Genomic DNA, 20,532 nt, shown 5'->3' on the forward strand with positions numbered 1-20,532 from the left:
GCTGACCAGATATCCCAACCTAATCTAGTCCCACTTGCCAGAACCCGGCCCATATCTTTCCAAACCCTTCTTATTCATATACCCATCCAGATGCTTTTTAAATGTTGCAATTGTACCAGCCTCCACCACTTCCACTGGCAGCTCATTCCAGACATGTACCACTCTCTGTGTGAAAAAGTTGCCCTTGCAGTCTCTTTTATATCTTTCCCCTCTCACCCTAAAGCCATGCCCTCTAGTTCTGGACTCCCTCACCCCAGGGAAAATACTTTGTCTATTTATCCTATCCATGCCCCTCATGATTTTATAAACCTCTATAAGGTCACCCCTCAGCCTCCAATGCTCCAGGAAAAACAGCTCCAGCCTATTCAACCTCTCTCTATAGCTCAAACCCTCCAACACGGGCAACATCCTTGTAAATCTTTATTGGCAATCTAACAGATCTCTCAGGGGGGTTCACTGATCATACTCTGAAAGATCAGGATTACACTTGAGCCCTCAAACTCAATTCTTTCAATTCTTTCACACCATGTTAAAGACTAGATTTCTGAAGGAAACAAAATTTGCCGTGATGTAAAAAACAATAGCTTCCTCACTCAGAACCTTGGGGTAGATGAGTGGCCTAGTGGTAGTATCGCTGGATTATTAATCCAGAAAACTAGCCAATGCTCTGGGGACATGGGTTCAAATCCTGTCATAGTAGATGGTGGAATTCAAATTTAATCAGGAATCTGGAATTAAAGATTGATTGTTGGAAAACCCCCACCTGGTTCCCCTTTGGGGAAGGAAATCTGTCATCCTTACCCAGTCTGGCCTACATGTGACTCCAGACCCATAGTTAATGTGGATGACTCTTAACAATTAGGGATGAGCAATAAATGCTGGTTTAGCCAGAGACACCCACATCCTGTGAGTGAATGAAAAAGAAACAGCCAATTATTTGCCAAGAGTTTTTCTGCAGCAACCAATTTAAGGAAGAGAAAATGAAAGCAAATTGATTTGGTTCAGCAGTGTCTGGCCATTCCCTTCAGCCAGGACAACACACTACAATGAAGCAGACAGCATTTCATTCCAAACTCAATCCCAACATGCAATTCCCTCCACACTGAGAACATGTCCTGCCAAGTGACCTGGTTAACAGTAACTAAAGCTGATTATCTCCCTGCTGTGAACAATATATCTGCTTGCGCAACAGGACTGCCTCCCTTGCTTCATGTAATCGTACTTTTTTTGGCAAAAGATATGAACAGTTTGAAGGACTTATTAAAACATCTTGCCCTCACAAGCAGACTCTTCACTTACTAATGAGACACTTGCATGGGGACTGCTTCCCTGCCAGATAATAGCTTCAACAGACATGTCTGTTTATATATTGAAAGGCTCATGTAGAAGCTAAGATAGATTACATTCTCCAGGATCAAAATATGCAATGTTTGTTGTCCTCTCAAAATAGTACTCAACAATAACAATATGATTTTTGAAACCCGTTACAGTTAAGGATGTATTATGAAAAATGTGAGACAAATGAAATAACATAGTGACATGCAGCATAAGTTCTCAGCTGAACCAACCTTAGTACTGACTGAATGAATTGGCACTTTAACAAGTACAGTAAAGCCAACGTAGCTAATGCGGATCTGAATCTTTCTGACCCTCCATTTTGAAATGACATTTAGATGATCATCACTCATTAAGTAAATAGTCAATTAAACCACAACATGTAGCAAGTGGAAAGTGGGGTGAATTCTCTACATCGCTTATGGTTTGGTTGGAACAGAATGATGGAAGCTTCACTCTTACTGGAACAGAGGAAACCTGACAGGGTGCAATCTCCACAGATCAGGATATCTTGAGGATTAAATCACTTACTATTGTGGGGTGGTGGAGGGTCCCTGTTTGGAAATGGTGGGGGATCCAGCATTACTTGAGGGATTTACAAGCAAGCAGCAGTAAGTTGAGACAATTCTGGAGACACTGGGTGAGCAGGCACAGGTATAGAGATTTCATCAGATCTATCTCAATTTCATCGGATCGCTCAATCTAACAGTTTATCAGATAGAATTAGTCTGCGAGAGGACTGACTGCTGAAAATGGCTCCATCAGATTACTAAATATTAAAATTTCCTGAAACCTTAAAGGTGGCACCATGTCAGAAAGATGGATGAAAAATTTGCAAAACAGAATCTGGTCTGCAACACTTACATGACAGGGATGTGGCTGTCACGATTTAAACAAGTCACTTGGATTTATCCTCAAAGTGAACAGCCAGCTCTTCAAAACCAACACCCTGAAAAAGAGGACTTCAGCCATATCTTGGCATTCACAAGCACAATGACATGCTGTCGTTGCTGTATCAATCATTTCCAGACCTCTTGCATGCCAACAGAGAGAGTAAAATGGTTTATCAATGTAAGAAAATGGAAGGCTTTCCCACCTGTGTCACTAGCTGCTGCTGTGTCAGGGTGTTGATCCAACGCGTGTAACGCTCAGTGGAGCCTTCAGGTTCTCTCTTAATTTGGCAACCAATGATCTACGGTTACAAATATACAATGTCACGTTCACGCAATGGATTTTCAAGAAGAATCAGATAAACAAATTAACACAAAAAACAGGCTCTGTTTTATGTAACTGCCAATGGAAGAACCTCCAACTGATGCTCAAATATTTTTGTTGAAATAAGCAGAATATTCCAGTGACTACATGTTGAGAGAGTCAAAGTTACCCTTTTGACGGACTCTGATATCCAGCTTTGGTAGACTGAATCAGACTGTCCATCACCTTGGTCTGCTATTTGCACCCCTCAATATTGAGCCTCTGGCCACATAAAAGCCCCACCACTTCTACTACAATCACATTTCTATCTCCACACTTGCTTCAGGTCATCCTCCTGTGAAACCATCATCCATCCCTTTGTTACCTTTGGATTGGACTATTCCAATGCACCTGCAGCCTCCCATCTCCCAGCCTTCATACACTGGAGACAATCCAAAACTCTGCTGCTGTGACCTTACTTGCACCAAATCCCAGTCACCTATTATCTAACACCACAAGGGTGATGAAAGAAAAATATGAAAACAAAGAGACAAAATGAAAAAAAAATTTAGGCAGGTAAAAATTAAAGAAAATCCAGTGGTGTTTTATCAGCACGTTAAGAGCAAGTGGAAGACTAAGAAATGTGTGCACCCTATCAGACATGTACAATGTAACTTGTTCATGGATGTAGAAAATGTGGGCAGGGTTCATGATAAGTACCCCATCTCGGTCTTCACAAAGGTGAAGGATGGTGTGTAGAAATAGAAATAACCAGTTAATGAGGATGAGGAGGGTGAAATATTATACAATAAACATAAGCGATGAAGTTCTGGAGGAGATAACATCTTTGGAAGTGGACGAATTGCCGAGGCAGATGGATGGCATTGCAGGCTATTCAAGAAAAACAGGGAGGAAACAACAGATACTCTGAGGATCATTTTCCAATCCTCACTTGGTACAGATGAGGTATCATAGGGCTACATAGCTGCAAACATTGTACTACTGAGTAAAGGAATAAATGTGAGGGATAGGCCAAATAAATATAGGTTAGTCCATTTGATTTCAGTACTGGGCAGATTATTAGCATCATTTCGAACAGACAGAATGAACTAAAGTACACAGGTTAATCACAGATAACATGGTTTTGTTAAAAGAAGGTTGGATCTTATTAATGCCAGGCCAAAAGTTAGTGTCCATCCTTAATTACCCTGGAATGTGGTGATGAGGTGAGTTCTTGAATTGCTGCAGTACTTGGGATGCAGGTTCGGTACACCCACAGTGCTGTTAGGAATAGAGTCCCAGGATTTTGACCCAGCGACAGTAAAAGAAAAATGGTGTAATTCCAAGTTAGGATAATGTTTCTCAGAGGGAATCTGCAGGGGCTGGTGTTCCAATTCATCTGCTGCCCTTGTCCTTCTAGGTGGTAGAGGTTTGCAAGTTTGGAAGGTGTTGTCAAGAAGGCTTGGTGAGTGACTGCAGTGCCTCTTGTTGATGGTACACACTACTGCTGTTGTGTGCCAGCGGTGAAGTAAGTGAATGTTTAAAGTGGTGGACGTGGTGCCAAGCAAGTGGGCAGTTTCATCCTGGATGGTGTCAGGCCTCCTGAGTGTGGTTGGAGGTACATTCATCCAGGCAAGTCGTGAGTACTTCAACACACCCCTGGCTTAGGCCTTGTACAGGCTTTGGGGAGTTTGGAGGTGAGTTACTCACTGCAAGATTCCTATCCTCTAACTTGTTCTTGTAGCCACAGTATTACAATTCAACGTAGAGACTGGCTGTAACAGCAAGAGGAAATGTGAATAAGGAAGAGTGATACTGTAACACCTGGCAGAAACATGACGAACACAATCAGATGTTATAAGTGGGACTCAGAGTTGCACCCAGTAGTTTAAGATTGGAGGATATGGAAAAGGGAATTCCAGGAACACCTGGCCAGTAACACCTGTTTATTGCTGTTCTAGGCCAGTGAAAAGAAGCTGTGGACTTGATGGCATTTTATAGATTCAGAGAGTCAAACAGCACAGAAATAGACCCTTCGATCCAACTAATCAATGCCAAACATAATCCCAAACTACACTGGTGCCACCTGCCTGTTTCTGGTCCACTTCCCTCCAAGCATTTCCTATTCATGAACTTATCTAAGTGTCTTTTAAACACTGTAACTGTGTTCGCATCCACCACTTCCTCAGAAAGTTAATTCTACATCTGAATCACTCTCTGTGTAAAACATTTGCCCCTCGTGTTTTTTCAATTTCTCTCCTCCCACTTTAAAGATATACCCCCTTGTCCTGAAATTCCCCCAACTTAGGGGAACGACACCTACCATTATACCTATCTATACCCCTTATTACTTTATAAACAAGGTCACCTCTCTACCTCCTATACTCCTGTGAAAAAAGGGCGAAAGTGAGGACTGCAGATGCTGGAGATCAGAGTCAAGCTTAGAGTTGTGCTGGAAAAGCACAGCAGGTCAGGCAGCATCCGAGAAGCAAGAAAATCAACATTTCGGGCAAAAGCCCTTCGTCAGGAATGATTATTGACTTGACCATGTGTGCACGGACCATTACAATCCGCACTTATCCTTTTTGTCTCAAAAGTAGCCTATTGGTGAACATTTTCTTTCAGACAGCCAATTTTGGCCGAGAAATTTGTTTTTTTGCTCTCTTTTATATCACAGAATGTGTATGTTAACTAATTATTGCAGTTTTGTTGAATTTATTTTGTTTTGGTAATAAGCCTATAACTACATTTGTTAAGTTACTTAGATAACAGATCTTGTTGTTTAAAACCCGACATACACAAGGTAATTAATTGGTCATCTTTGTAACTGGAAAGTGATTCTGTGTTGTGACCCATGGAGTAGTGGGATGACAGCAACAATGCATATCTCCTACCTTGGTCAAATAATTTGTGATACTTCCCTCATAGATTTTATCATAGAGTCATAGAATTATATAGCATGCAAACAGACCCTTTGGTCCAACTCGTCCAAGCCAACCAGATATCCTAAGTTGATCTAGTCTCATTTGCCAGCATATGGCCCATATCCCTCTAAATCCTTTCTATTCATATACCATCCAGATGCCTTTTAAATGCTGTAATTGTACCAGCCTTCACTACCTTCTCTGGCAGCTCATTCCATACCAGCACCACCCTCTGTGTGAAAAAGTTGTCACTCAGATCCCTTTTAAATCTTTCCCCGCTCATCTTAAACTTATGCCCTCTAGTTTTGGATTCCTCTGCCTTGGGGAAAAGACCTTGACCATTCACCCTATTCAAGCCCCTCATGATTTTATAAACCTCTATACGGTCACCCCTCAGTTTCCGATGGTCCATGGAAAACAGCCCCAGCCTATTCAGCCCCTCCCTATAGCTCAAGCCTTCCAACCCTGGCAACGTCCTTGTAAAAGTTTTTCTGTACCCTCCCAAGTTTAACAACATCTTTCCTATAGCAAGGAAACGAGAATTGAATGCAGTACTCTAAAAGTGGCCTAACCAATGTCCTATATAACTGCAACATGACCTCCTAACTCATATACTCAATGCATTAACCAATAAAGGTAAGCATACCAAACACATTCTTCACCATCCTGTCTACCTGTGAGTCGAAAGGTGTGGCGTTGGAAAAGCACATCTGAAGAGCAGGAGAGTCAACGTTTCGGGCATAAGACCTTCATCAGGAATCTACCTGTGACTCCACTTTCAAGGAACTATGTACGTACAGTCTGAGGTCTCTTTGTTCAGCAACACTCCCCAAGGCCTGACCAATAACTGAATTAATCCTGCCTTGATTTACCCTACCAAAATACAGCAGTTCACATTAATCTAAATTAAACTCCATCTGCCACTCCTCGTCCCATTCGCCCATCTGATCAAGGTCTTGTTGTAATCTGAGATAACCTTCTGCACCGTCCACTATACCACTGATTTTGATGTCATCTGCAAGCTCACTAACCATATCTCCTAGATTCACAACCAAGTCATTTATATAAATGACAAAAAGCAGTGGAGCCAGCACTGATCCTTGTGGCACCCCACTGGTTACAGGTCTCCAGTCTGAAAAGCAACCCTTCACCACCCTCTGTCTCATAGCTTCTAGCCAATTTTGTTTTCAATTGTTGCAGACACAGTCTGCAAACACAGACTGTTGGTAACAGCCCTGTGTACTTGTGAAAGAGTAGAAGGCAGAAGATGCTGGATTGGATTGAGATGGAGGGAGGTTCAGGGGCACAGATTTGGAGGAGAGGGTTGACAGATTGTGTGGCAGTGAGCAGAAGACTGCTCCTCCTGAGTCAGAAGAAATCCTGTAAAGAGCACTGTCTGCAGGTAGTTTTCAAAGTTCTGAGAAACCTGACCTGCAGCCATCAAATTTAAACCAGCTTCCAGTTTTACTGGAGGAGGCAATTTAAATACTGCAATAACATACTCTCTTCTCTTAAAAGGAAGAGAGCCTAGATACAATACACAACCTATTGCAGTAAAGGTAGCATCAGATCTGTATTTACTTCACCATAACCTTCTCCTGCCCATTACATAGATGGGTACTGCTCCCATCTCTATGTTCTCTTTGCTGCGCTCGCAGGGAGCACACACATTCATTTCGGGGATGAGAGTGTCACTGGCTAGGCCAGCTTTGCCTATCTCTAACTACAGTGGTGAACTGCCTTCCTGAACCACTGTAGGGACAACCACAGGCTGTTAGGAAGGAAATGTCAGGATGTTGACTCTGACAGAAAAGAACAATGATATATTTTCTGAATCAGGACGGTGTGTGCCCATGTAGAGAAACTCACAGGTGGCCATGTTCATCTGCCACCCTTGTCCTTCCACGTTCTAGAGATTGTGGGTTTGGAAGATGCTGTCAAAGGAGCCTTGGTGAGTTGTTGCAGTGTATCTTATAGACAGTACACTCTGATGTTACTGGCATCAATGTGGACTTCACCAGTTTCCTCATTTCCCCTTCCCCCACCTCACCCCAGTTCCAAACTTCCAGCTCAGCATCGCCCTCATGACCTGTCCTACCTGCCGATCTTCCTTTCCACCTATCCACTCCACCCTCCTCCCTGACCTATCACCTCCATCCCCACCCCCATTCACCCATTGTACTCTTTGCTACCTTCTCCCCACCCCATCCTCCTCTCATTTATCTCTCCACCCTGCAGACACTCTGCCCCTATTCCTAATGAAGGGCTTTTGCCCGAAACGTCGATTTTCCTGCTTCTCGGACGCTGCCTGACTGCTGTGTTTTTCCAGCACCACTCTAATCCAGAACCTGCTACTGTACTTGAATGGTGTATGGAGTAAATATTGAAGGTAATGGATGGGGTGCCAGTCAAGCAGGCTACTTTGGTCTGGATGGTGTTGAGCTTCTTGAATGTTGTTAGAGCTACACACATTTTGATAAATGGAGACCTGAACGGATCTGTGCCTTGTAGATAGTGGACAGGAACTGTGGAGTTGAGAGGGGAGTTACTTGCAGCGAGATTCCCAGTTCCCTGTTCTTGCAGCTGCTGTGTTCAGAGACAGATCGAGTTCAGTTACTGGTCAATGGGTAAACCCCTGAAAACAGACTGTGGTAATCAGTATTAGTAATCCCACCGAACTCTGTGTGTGTGTGTGTGTGTGTGTGTGTGTGTGGGGGGGGGGGGGGGGGGGTGGGGGGTGGGGAGGGTGGACTGCTAGATTGTCTCATGATGGAGATGGTCATTGCCTGAAACTTCCAAGTTCCATGTGCAACTTCCAATTATCAGTCTAAACTTCAAAACTCTCCCGCTACATATTGGCATGAATTGCTTTAGTTGAGGAGTGTGGTGCTGGAAAAGCACAGCCACTCAGGCAGCATCCAAGCAGCAGGAGAAGCAATGCTTCGAGCATATGCCCTTCATCAGGAACCTTCAACAGCACCACTCTCTTTGACTTGGACCTCCAGCATCTGCTGCCCTCACTTTCTCCGAATGTACTGCTTTATTATCTGGGAAGATGTGGATGTGCTGAACAATGTGCAATTGCGAGTAAACATCACCATTTTGGATTTTATAATGAAGTGGTTGAAGATAATTAGGTCTAGGACACTACCCAGAAGATCTCTTTTAGTAATGTCCTGATCTGGACTGCCTACTGACATGTAGCAATGCAGCTGCTCAGTATAGAGAGAACATGGCTATCATTGCGGGGAGAGGGGATTTTACCAGCCTACCATGTATCTCTATACTCCTCCTTTCATACAAACAGGACTGCGTGACAGTACATCAACACCCTCTATTATCACCTCTCACCTGCTACAGCCTCTTATTTCCTGGCTGAATTAGCTCGTTAGTTCCCTCCATTTATATTTTTGTTGCACTGTTATTCTCTATTATCTGACTGAAGCCAGATCCTTATTGACAGCAGAAAGACTTAGGGCTGATAAAGAAAGTCAATTTATCTCTCGAGAGACAATCCAGAACTACAGTGTCTCATCTTAAAATTGGAGTAAGGTCATTCAGGAGTCAAATCTGGAAGTACTTTTCCACACGAAATTTAGTACAAATCAAATATGTGGGGACATTGGCTCAATGAAAGCGTACAAGACTGAGATGAATAGATTGTTGTTGGTTTGCATTATCAAACATGTAGGTCAGAAGTGGGCAACCAGGGTTGAGTTACAGATCAAAATGATCTATTGGAATGGTGGAACACAGGCTCAAGGGGCTAAATGACCTGCTGTTCCTATACTCCTAAGAATTACTGGAAAATGTGCATCTTAAATATGGTAATGAGTCTTCCTGTGTTATTAACATGTTTCTTCCCTCAGAGAGTTGTTAGATTTTGCAATTCTCTTCCAAAGAAAGCAGTAAAGTCTGATAAACAATCCCAGTCCAGATGGTGGAGTACAAAGCGAGTCACAAACCCATTTCTTGATCGTTGAGTTATTTAGGGAAAGCAGTATTAGATGTTCCTGTCTAATGTCGACCCGCCAACTGCCCTCAGCAGTCTCTCTTTACAATTGCTCCAGATAGATATTCTCTCATCAACCTGTTCAGAGATGTTATTGCACACCTCCAGAGCAGGTGGGACCTGAACATTGGACCTCCTAGTTCAGAGGTAGGGATGCTATCACCGTGCCACAAGAGCACTACAAGTGCTCTGAATACTTTAAACAATACCCTTCACCTGGTTAACTTCAATACATAGATAATTAATACACAATTAACAGAGGCCTGATCATCAGGGTTGAGTGAGACAGATTTTTAATTTATAAGTGAGTTAAAGATTATGTGGAGGGTAGACAGCAAAAGGGTGTTCAGGCCACACTCAGCAGCTGTGATCTCAGTCTATGAATAAGGGATCTGCCATTCACAGTCTCAGAATAAGGAATAAGGGGCAAGTCATTCAGGACAGAGATGAGGAAGCATTTCTTCACTCAGACTTGTGAACCTGGGGAATTCTCTCCCTTAGGAAGCTGTTGGGGCCAGTTTGTTAGATATATTCAAGAGGGTGCTGGATGTACTCCTTGCGGTTAAAGGGATCAAGGAGTATGGAGAGAAAGGGGGAATGGAATACTGAGATTGCATGATCAGGCATGATGATCATATGTTTATCAACAGCATTTCTGCAGTTGCATCCTAACTGACTCTCTCAGTGTGTGGACATTGTCTTACATCCCGTTTCATAAAAATATTCAACTGAAGATCACATGTTTTCAACCATGTTCACTTAATCCTCACTTAAAACCATTTTCAAGTGAAGTCATTTAACCCCGGTATTAATAAACAAATCAAACAATAATGTGATTCTTTCTCTTCCCTTGTAATCTTATTGTTAACAATTAACAAATGAGACAGGAGAGGAAGTACAAAGCTTCAAGTTCTTAACCATCATAAGCAAATCTTGGAGCGTTCTGCTACAATAACTTACTGAATTCAATCATGTGACCTTGGTAGTTAATCAGGCAGTTTTCACCCTGTCACATTAAGCTGTTCAAGACAGCTCGTAATTCCAGAATACATGTTAGTCATAAAGTATGACCTTACCAAACTCTTAAAAATAAAATGCTTAAAACAGATAAATGCACTAGAAATGAGTTTGTAACAGCCCTTTCATTTTGATTATTTGTTCAGTGTTTTGCTGTAGTCCAAATTCTATCATCTTTCGCATAACTGTAAATGAGGATTTATTGATCATATGTCACTGCTGTTACCATGGTCTGGGTTCAAGTGGATAAAATCAGTGTTTAATTTCCTGTCAGGAGACTTTGGCAATCTGAATAAAGAAATTGAGACTCTGAGTGAAAATTACTCCATGAATTTGCCTGTTGTTATTTATTTCCTGTCCAGTGATTTTCAATTAAATATATGATATCTTTCCCCTTCAGCAACATTATCTATTTATGGAAAATTTCACCAGACTATCTGGCAATGTCACTGCTAATGTACGTGGAGCATTCTCTTTGATTTACAGTGAGCCCTGGTGCACTAAACATTATTTGAGGTAATATTTCTTGACAGTCCTTTAAAAAGTCAGCTGAAGCACTCACTGGTGTTCAAAATTACAGTAGTCCCCTGTACCTGTGGGGGATATGTTCCAAGACCTACTGCAGAAGCCCAAAACCATAGACTGATGCAAACCCATTCATTTAAGTGGGAAATTTCACTTCCCAGCAGCCCCCGGTCCTTGGTTCTACAATGCTCCCTGTACAGTGATACGTTCAGGCCACGGTAAACCACAGGTAATTGAGACCACGGTAACACAACTCTACCTCTCTGTACATCAATTGGACAATTTACTAGGCAGCTCATTTAAAAGATTCTGAGTTATAAGCTCCGAGAGTAATGTTCAAATCTTCTATAAATGTCAGACTGACCAACAGGACTGAGCCCTGAGACCGAACAAGTCTTGCCATCCTGCCCTCACCTCTGCTAGCTTCCACAGCAATCTGCTTGATGTCATGTCCAGCTTCCCCGATATAAGTCTGCAATTACATCACTGGCTGTGAGGGCATCATTCAGTTTGAAATACATTAGCCACTGCATGAGGTAAATAATGTTTGGTGCTGCCTGTTCTCACTAAATCATCAAGTTTGAGATTTATGTTTTTTGTTTCTTTTACTAGCTTGGGAACTGTCCCTTTACTTCCTCCGTGCTACTTCAAAATGAGCAAGCTAAAAAGCAAAAAGAGAGAATAGGCTTTATTTTCACGAGTGCAGCGAGAGGTTTGTAACATTGCCTCTCGGTGCCATTTCAGGCTCAGAGAGTTGTTTCAGTATTGTTACACAGAAAAAATATATAGGTAAGCATGGGGATAGAGTTTGAAAAGTCCAGAATAATAATAGAAGTGACTATAAAGTACTCAAGTTCTAGTCCTTTTGCAACATGAGTTCGTGCCTGCAGAAACCAACTCAACACTGCCTCCACTCACTGGACCCACTCTGCACCCCCTCTGGGAAACACTCTGTTCCCTGCTCCGGGACACACTCTGCATCCCGCTCCGGGACACCCTGCTCCCCGCTCCGGGACACACTCTGCTCCCCGCTCCGAGACACACTCTGCATCCCGCTCCGGGACACACACTGCTCCCCGCTCCGGGACACACTCTGCTCCCCGCTCCGGGACTCACACTGATCCCCGCTCCGGGACACACTCTGCATCCCGCTCCGGGACACACACTGCTCCCCGCTCCGGGACACACTCTGCTCCCCGCTCCGGGACACTCTCTGCTCCCCGCTCCGGGACACACACTGCTCCCCGCACCGGGACACACTCTGCATCCCGCTCCGGGACACACTCCGCTCCCCGCTACGGGACACCCCGCTCCGGGACACTCTCTGCTCCCCGCTCCGGGACACACGCTGCTCCCCGCTCCGGGATACACTCTGCACCCCGTTCCGGGACACTCACTGCTTCCCGCTCCGGGAGTCACACTGCTCCCCGCTCCGGGACACACACTGCTCCCCGCTCCGGGACACACTCTGCTCCCTGCTCCGGGACACACTCTCCACCCCGCTCCGGGACACACTCTGCTCCCCGCTCCGGGACACATTCTGTTCCCCGCTCCGGGACACACTCTCCACACCGCTCCGGGACACTCTCTGCTCCCCGCTCCGGGACACACTCTGTTCCCCGCTCCGGGACACACTCTGCTCCCCGCTCCGGGACACACTCTCCACCCCATTCCGGGACACTCTCTGCTCCCCGCTCCGGGACACACTCTGCTCCCCGCTCCGGGACACACTCTCCACCCCGCTCCGGGACACACTCTGCTCCCCGCTCCGGGACACACACTGCTCCCCGCTCCGGGACACACTCTACGCCCCGCTCCGGGACACTCTCTGCTCCCCGCTCCGGGACACACTCTACGCCCCGCTCCGGGACACTCTCTGCTCCCCGCTCCGGGACACACTCTGCTCCCCGCTCCGGGACACACTCTGCTCCCCGCTCTGGGACACGCTCTGCTCCCCGCTCCGGGACACACTCTTCTCCCTGCTCCGGGACACACTCTTCTCCCCGCTCCGGGACACACTCCGCTCCCTGCTCCGGGACACACTCTCCACCCCGTTCCGGGACACACTCTGCTCTCCGCTCCGGGACACTCTCTGCTTCCTGCTCCGGGAGTCACAATGCTCCCCGCTCCGGGACACACACTGCTCCCCGCTCTGGGACACACTCTGCTCCCTGCTCCGGGACACACTCTCCACCCCGCTCCGGGACACTCTCTGCTCCCCGCTCCAGGACACACTCTCCACCCCGCTCCGGGACACACTCTGCTCCCCGCTCCGGGACACACTCCTCTTCCCGCTCCGGGACACACTCCGCTCCCCGCTCCAGGACACTCTCCGCTCCCTGCTCCGGGACACACTCCGCTCCCCGCTCCGGGACACTCTCTGCTCCCCGCTCCGGGACTCACACTGATCCCCGCTCCGGGACACACTCTGCATCCCGCTCCGGGACACACACTGCTCCCCGCTCCGGGACACACTCTGCTCCCCGCTCCGGGACACTCTCTGCTCCCCGCTCCGGGACACACACTGCTCCCCGCTCCGGGACACTCTCTGCTCCCTGCTCCGGGACTCACTCTGCTCCCCGCTCCGGGACACACACTGCTCCCCGCTCCGGGACACACTCTGCATCGCGCTCCGGGACACACTCCGCTCCCCGCTCCGGGACACCCCGCTCCGGGACACTCTCTGCTCCCCGCTCCGGGACACACTCTGCATCCCGCTCCGGGACACACTCCGCTCCCCGCTCCAGGACACCCCGCTCCGGGACACTCTCTGCTCCCCGCTCCGGGACACGCTCTGCTCCCCGCTCCGGGATACACTCTGCACCCCGTTCCGGGACACTCACTGCTTCCCGCTCCGGGAGTCACACTGCTCCCCGCTCCGGGACACACACTGCTCCCCGCTCCGGGACACACTCTGCTCCCTGCTCCGGGACACACTCTCCACCCCGCTCCGGGACACACTCTGCTCCCCGCTCCAGGACACACTCTCCACCCCGCTCCGGGACACACTCTGCTCCCCGCTCCGGGACACACTCCTCTTCCCGCTCCGGGACACACTCCGCTCCCCGCTCCGGGACACTCTCTGCTCCCCGCTCCGGGACACACTCTGTTCCCCGCTCCGGGACACACTCTGCTCCCCGCTCCGGGACACACTCTCCACCCCATTCCGGGACACTCTCTGCTCCCCGCTCCGGGACACACTCTGCTCCCCGCTCCGGGACACACTCTCCACCCCGCTCCGGGACACACTCTGCTCCCCGCTCCGGGACACACACTGCTCCCCGCTCCGGGACACACTCTACGCCCCGCTCCGGGACACTCTCTGCTCCCCGTTCCGGGACACACTCTGCTCCCCGCTCCGGGACACACTCTGCTCCCCGCTCTGGGACACGCTCTGCTCCCAGCTCCGGGACACACTCTTCTCCCTGCTCCGGGACACACTCTTCTCCCCGCTCCGTGACACACTCCGCTCCCTGCTCCGGGACACACTCTCCACCCCGCTCCGGGACACACTCTGCTCCCCGCTCCGGGACACACACTGCTCCCCGCTCCGGGACAAACTCTGCTCCCCGCTCCGGGACACACTCTCCACCCCGTTCCGGGACACACCCTGCTCTCCGCTCCGGGACACTCTCTGCTTCCTGCTCCGGGAGTCACAATGCTCCCCGCTCCGGGACACACACTGCTCCCCGCTCCGGGACACACTCTGCTCCCTGCTCCGGGACACACTCTCCACCCCGCTCCGGGACACTCTCTGCTCCCCGCTCCAGGACACACTCTCCACCCCGCTCCGGGACACACTCTGCTCCCCGCTCTGGGACACACTCCTCTTCCCGCTCCGGGACACTCTCTGCTCCCTGCTCCGGGACACACTCCGCTCCCCGCTCCGGGCCACTCTCTGCTCCCCGCTCCGGGACACTCTCTGCTCCCCGCTCCGGGACACACTCTGCTCCCCGCTCCGGGACACATTCTGTTCCCCGCTCCGGGACACTCTCTGCTCCCCGCTCCGGGACACTCTCTGCTCCCCGCTCCGGGACACACTCTGCTCCCCGCTCCGGGACACACTCTCCACCCCGGTTCCGGGACACACTCTGCTCCCCCCTCCGGGACACATTCTGTTCTCCGCTCCGGGACACACTCTCCACACCGCTCCGGACACTCTCTGCTCCCCGCTCCGGGACACACTCTGTTCCCCGCTCCGGGACACACTCTGCTCCCCGCTCCGGGACACACTCTCCACCCCATTCCGGGACACTCTCTGCTCCCCGCTCCGGGACACACTCTGCTCCCCGCTCTGGGACACACTCTCCACCCCGCTCCGGGACACACTCTGCTCCCCGCTCCGGGACACACACTGCTCCCCGCTCCGGGACACACTCTACGCCCTGCTCCGGGACACTCTCTGCTCCCCGCTCCGGGACACACTCTACGCCCCGCTCCGGGACACTCTCTGCTCCCCGCTCCGGGACACACACTGCTCCCCGCTCCGGGACACGCTCTGCTCCCCGCTCCGGGACACGCTCTGCTCCCCGCTCCGGGACACACTCTTCTCCGCGCTCCGGTACACACTCCGCTCCCTGCTCCGGGACACACTCTCCACCCCGCTCCGGGACACACTCTGCTCCCCGCTCCGGGACACACACTGCTCCCCGCTCCGGGACAAACTCTGCTCCCCGCTCCGGGACACACTCTCCACACCGTTCCGGGACACACTCTGCTCTCCGCTCCGGGACACACTCTGCTCCCCGCTCCGGGACACACTCTCCACCCCGCTCCGGGACACACTCTGCTCCCCGCTCCGGGACACACACTGCTCCCCGCTCCGGGACAAACTCTGCTCCCCGCTCCGGGACACACTCTCCACACCGTTCCGGGACACACTCTGCTTCCCGCTCCGGGAGTGACACTGCTCCCCGCTCTGGGACACACACTGCTCCCCGCTCCGGGACACACTCTGCTCCCTGCTCCGGGACACACTCTCCACCCCGCTCCGGGACACTCTCTGCTCCCCGCTCCAGGACACACTCTCCACCCCGCTCCGGGACACACTCTGCTCCCCGCTCCGGGACACATTCTGTTCCCCGCTCCGGGACACTCTCTGCTCCCCGCTCCGGGACACTCTCTGCTCCCCGCTCCGGGACACACTCTGCTCCCCGCTCCGGGACACACTCTCCACCCCGGTTCCGGGACACACTCTGCTCCCCCCTCCGGGACACATTCTGTTCTCCGCTCCGGGACACACTCTCCACACCGCTCCGGACACTCTCTGCTCCCCGCTCCGGGACACACTCTGTTCCCCGCTCCGGGACACACTCTGCTCCCCGCTCCGGGACACACTCTCCACCCCATTCCGGGACACTCTCTGCTCCCCGCTCCGGGACACACTCTGCTCCCCGCTCTGGGACACACTCTCCACTCCGCTCCGGGACACACTCTGCTCCCCGCTCCGGGACACACACTGCTCCCCGCTCCGGGACACACTCTACGCCCTGCTCCGGGACACTCTCTGCTCCCCGCTCCGGGACACACTCTCCGCCCCGCTCCGGGACACTCTCTGCTCCCCGCTCCGGGACACACACTGCTCCCCGCTCCGGGACACGCTCTGCTCCCCGCTCCGGGACACGCTCTGCTCCCCGCTCCGGGACACACTCTTCTCCGCGCTCCGGTACACACTCCGCTCCCTGCTCCGGGACACACTCTCCACCCCGCTCCGGGACACACTCTGCTCCCCGCTCCGGGACACACACTGCTCCCCGCTCCGGGACAAACTCTGCTCCCCGCTCCGGGACACACTCTCCACACCGTTCCGGGACACACTCTGCTCTCCGCTCCGGGACACACTCTGCTCCCCGCTCCGGGACACACTCTCCACCCCGCTCCGGGACACACTCTGCTCCCCGCTCCGGGACACACACTGCTCCCCGCTCCGGGACAAACTCTGCTCCCCGCTCCGGGACACACTCTCCACACCGTTCCGGGACACACTCTGCTTCCCGCTCCGGGAGTGACACTGCTCCCCGCTCTGGGACACACACTGCTCCCCGCTCCGGGACACACTCTGCTCCCTGCTCCGGGACACACTCTCCACCCCGCTCCGGGACACTCTCTGCTCCCCGCTCCAGGACACACTCTCCACCCTGCTCCGGGACACACTCTGCTCCCCGCTCCGGGACACACACTGCTCCCCGCTCCGGGACAAACTCTGCTCCCCGCTCCGGGACACACTCTCCACACCGTTCCGGGACACACTCTGCTTCCCGCTCCGGGAGTCACACTGCTCCCCGCTCTGGGACACACACTGCTCCCCGCTCCGGGACACACTCTGCTCCCTGCTCCGGGACACACTCTCCACCCCGCTCCGGGACACACTCCGCTCCCCGCTCCGGGACACCCCGCTCCGGGACACTCTCTGCTCCCCGCTCCGGGACACACTCTGCTCCCCGCTCCGGGATACACTCTGCACCCCGTTCCGGGACACTCACTGCTTCCCGCTCCGGGAGTCACACTGCTCCCCGCTCCGGGACACACACTGCTCCCCACTCCGGGACACACTCTGCTCCCTGCTCCGGGACACACTCTCCACCCCGCTCCGGGACACACTCTGCTCCCCGCTCCAGGACACACTCTCCACCCCGCTCCGGGACACACTCTGCTCCCCGCTCCGGGACACACTCCTCTTCCCGCTCCGGGACACACTCCGCTCCCCGCTCCGGGACACTCTCTGCTCCCCGCTCCGGGACACACTCCGCTCCCCGCTCCGGGACACTCTCTGCTCCCCGCTCCGGGACACTCTCTGCTCCCCGCTCCGGGACACACTCTGCTCCCCGCTCCGGGACACACTCTGCTCCCCGCTCCGGGACACACTCTCCACCCCGCTCCGGGACACACTCTGCTCCCTGCTCCGGGACACACTCTCCACCCCGCTCCGGGACACTCTCTGCTCCCCGCTCCAGGACACACTCTCCACCCCGCTCCGGGACACACTCTGCTCCCCGCTCCGGGACACACTCCTCTTCCCGCTCCGGGACACTCTCTGCTCCCCGCTCCGGGACACACTCCGCTCCCCGCTCCGGGACACTCTCTGCTCCCCGCTCCGGGACACTCTCTGCTCCCCGCTCCGGGACACACTCTGCTCCCCGCTCCGGGACACACTCTCCACCCCACTCCGGGACACACTCTGCTCCCCGCTCCGGGACACATTCTGTTCCCCGCTCCGGGACACACTCTCCACACCGCTCCGGGACACTCTCTGCTCCCCGCTCCGGGACACACTCTGTTCCCCGCTCCGGGACACACTCTGCTCCCCGCTCCGGGACACACTCTGCTCCCCGCTCCGGGACACACTCTCCACCCCGCTCCGGGACACACTCTGCTCCCCGCTCCGGGACACATTCTGTTCCCTGCTCCGGGACACTCTCTGCTCCCCGCTCCGGGACACTCTCTGCTCCCCGCTCCGGGACACACTCTGCTCCCCGCTCCGGGACACACTCTCCACCCCGCTCCGGGACACACTCTGCTCCCCGCTCCGGGACACATTCTGTTCTCCGCTCCGGGACACACTCTCCACACCGCTCCGGACACTCTCTGCTCCCCGCTCCGGAACACACTCTGTTCCCCGCTCCGGGACACACTCTGCTCCCCGCTCCGGGACACACTCTCCACCCCATTCCGGGACACTCTCTGCTCCCCGCTCCGGGACACACTCTGCTCCCCGCTCTGGGACACACTCTCCACCCCGCTCCGGGACACACTCTGCTCCCCGCTCCGGGACACACACTGCTCCCCGCTCCGGGACACACTCTACGCCCCGCTCCGGGACACTCTCTGCTCCCCGCTCCGGGACACACTCTACGCCCCGCTCCGGGACACTCTCTGCTCCCCGCTCCGGGACACACACTGCTCCCCGCTCCGGGACACGCTCTGCTCCCCGCTCCGGGACACGCTCTGCTCCCCGCTCCGGGACACACTCTTCTCCGCGCTCCGGTACACACTCCGCTCCCTGCTCCGGGACACACTCTCCACCCCGCTCCGGGACACACTCTGCTCCCCGCTCCGGGACACACACTGCTCCCCGCTCCGGGACAAACTCTGCTCCCCGCTCCGGGACACACTCTCCACCCCGCTCCGGGACACTCTCTGCTCCCCGTTCCGGGACACACTCTGCTCCCCGCTCCGGGACACACTCTGCTCCCCGCACTGGGACACGCTCTGCTCCCCGCTCCGGGACACACTCTTCTCCCTGCTCCGGGACACACTCTTCTCCCCGCTCCGGGACACACTCCGCACCCTGCTCCGGGACACACTCTCCACCCAGCTCCGGGACACACTCTGCTCCCCGCTCCGGGACACACACTGCTCCCCGCTCCGGGACAAACTCTGCTCCCCGCTCCGGGACACACTCTCCACCCCGTTCCGGGACACACTCTGCTCTCCGCTCCGGGACACTCTCTGCTTCCTGCTCCGGGAGTCACAATGCTCCCCGCTCCGGGACACACACTGCTCCCCGCTCCGGGACACACTCTGCTCCCTGCTCCGGGACACACTCTCCACCCCGCTCCGGGACACTCTCTGCTCCCCGCTCCAGGACACACTCTCCACCCCGCTCCGGGACACACTCTGCTCCCCGCTCCGGGACACACTCCTCTTCCCGCTCCGGGACACTCTCTGCTCCCCGCTCCGGGACACACTCCGCTCCCCGCTCCGGGACACTCTCTGCTCCCCGCTCCGGGACACTCTCTGCTCCCCGCTCCGGGACACACTCTGCTCCCCGCTCCGGGACACATTCTGTTCCCCGCTCCGGGACACACTCTCCACACCGCTCCGGGACACTCTCTGCTCCCCGCTCCGGGACACACTCTGTTCCCCGCTCCGGGACACACTCTGCTCCCCGCTCCGGGACACACTCTGCTCCCCGCTCCGGGACACACTCTCCACACCGCTCCGGGACACTCTCTGCTCCCCGCTCCGGGACACACTCTGTTCCCCGCTCCGGGACACACTCTGCTCCCCGCTCCGGGACACACTCTGCTCCCCGCTCCGGGACACATTCTGTTCCCCGCTCCGGGACACACTCTCCACCCCGCTCCGGGACACACTCTGCTCCCCGCTCCGGGACACATTCTGTTCCCCGCTCCGGGACACTCTCTGCTCCCCGCTCCGGGACACTCTCTGCTCCCCGCTCCGGGACACACTCTGCTCCCCGCTCCGGGACACTCTCTGCTCCCCGCTCCGGGACACACTCTGCTCCCCGCTCCGGGACACATTCTGTTCTCCGCTCCGGGACACACTCTCCACACCGCTCCGGACACTCTCTGCTCCCCGCTCCAGGACACACTCTGTTCCCCGCTCCGGGACACACTCTGCTCCCCGCTCCGGGACACACTCTCCACCCCATTCCGGGACACTCTCTGCTCCCCGCTCCGGGACACACTCTGCTCCCCGCTCTGGGACACACTCTCCACCCCGCTCCGGGACACACTCTGCTCCCCGCTCCGGGACACACACTGCTCCCCGCTCCGGGACACA

The 20,532-nt window shown here is 53.5% G+C and overlaps 1 protein-coding gene across 2 annotated transcripts in view; it reads right to left on the bottom strand.

The window, feature by feature from the left end:
* b3gntl1 (UDP-GlcNAc:betaGal beta-1,3-N-acetylglucosaminyltransferase-like 1) overlaps window positions 1–20,532 on the bottom strand; it is a 369,979-nt gene that overhangs the window by 270,026 nt on the left and 79,421 nt on the right. The window contains exon 6 of one of the 2 annotated variants that reach the window (XM_072558328.1): window positions 2,432–2,527. The exons of the other annotated variant lie outside the window; for it this stretch is intronic. Within the exon in view, the coding sequence (XP_072414429.1) occupies window positions 2,432–2,527 (96 nt within the window). The remainder of the gene's footprint in view (window positions 1–2,431; window positions 2,528–20,532) is intronic. 2 annotated transcript variants of the gene reach the window in all.

Source organism: Chiloscyllium punctatum, chromosome 39 (genome assembly GCF_047496795.1).
Source record: "Chiloscyllium punctatum isolate Juve2018m chromosome 39, sChiPun1.3, whole genome shotgun sequence".
Taxonomy (NCBI): domain Eukaryota; kingdom Metazoa; phylum Chordata; class Chondrichthyes; order Orectolobiformes; family Hemiscylliidae; genus Chiloscyllium; species Chiloscyllium punctatum.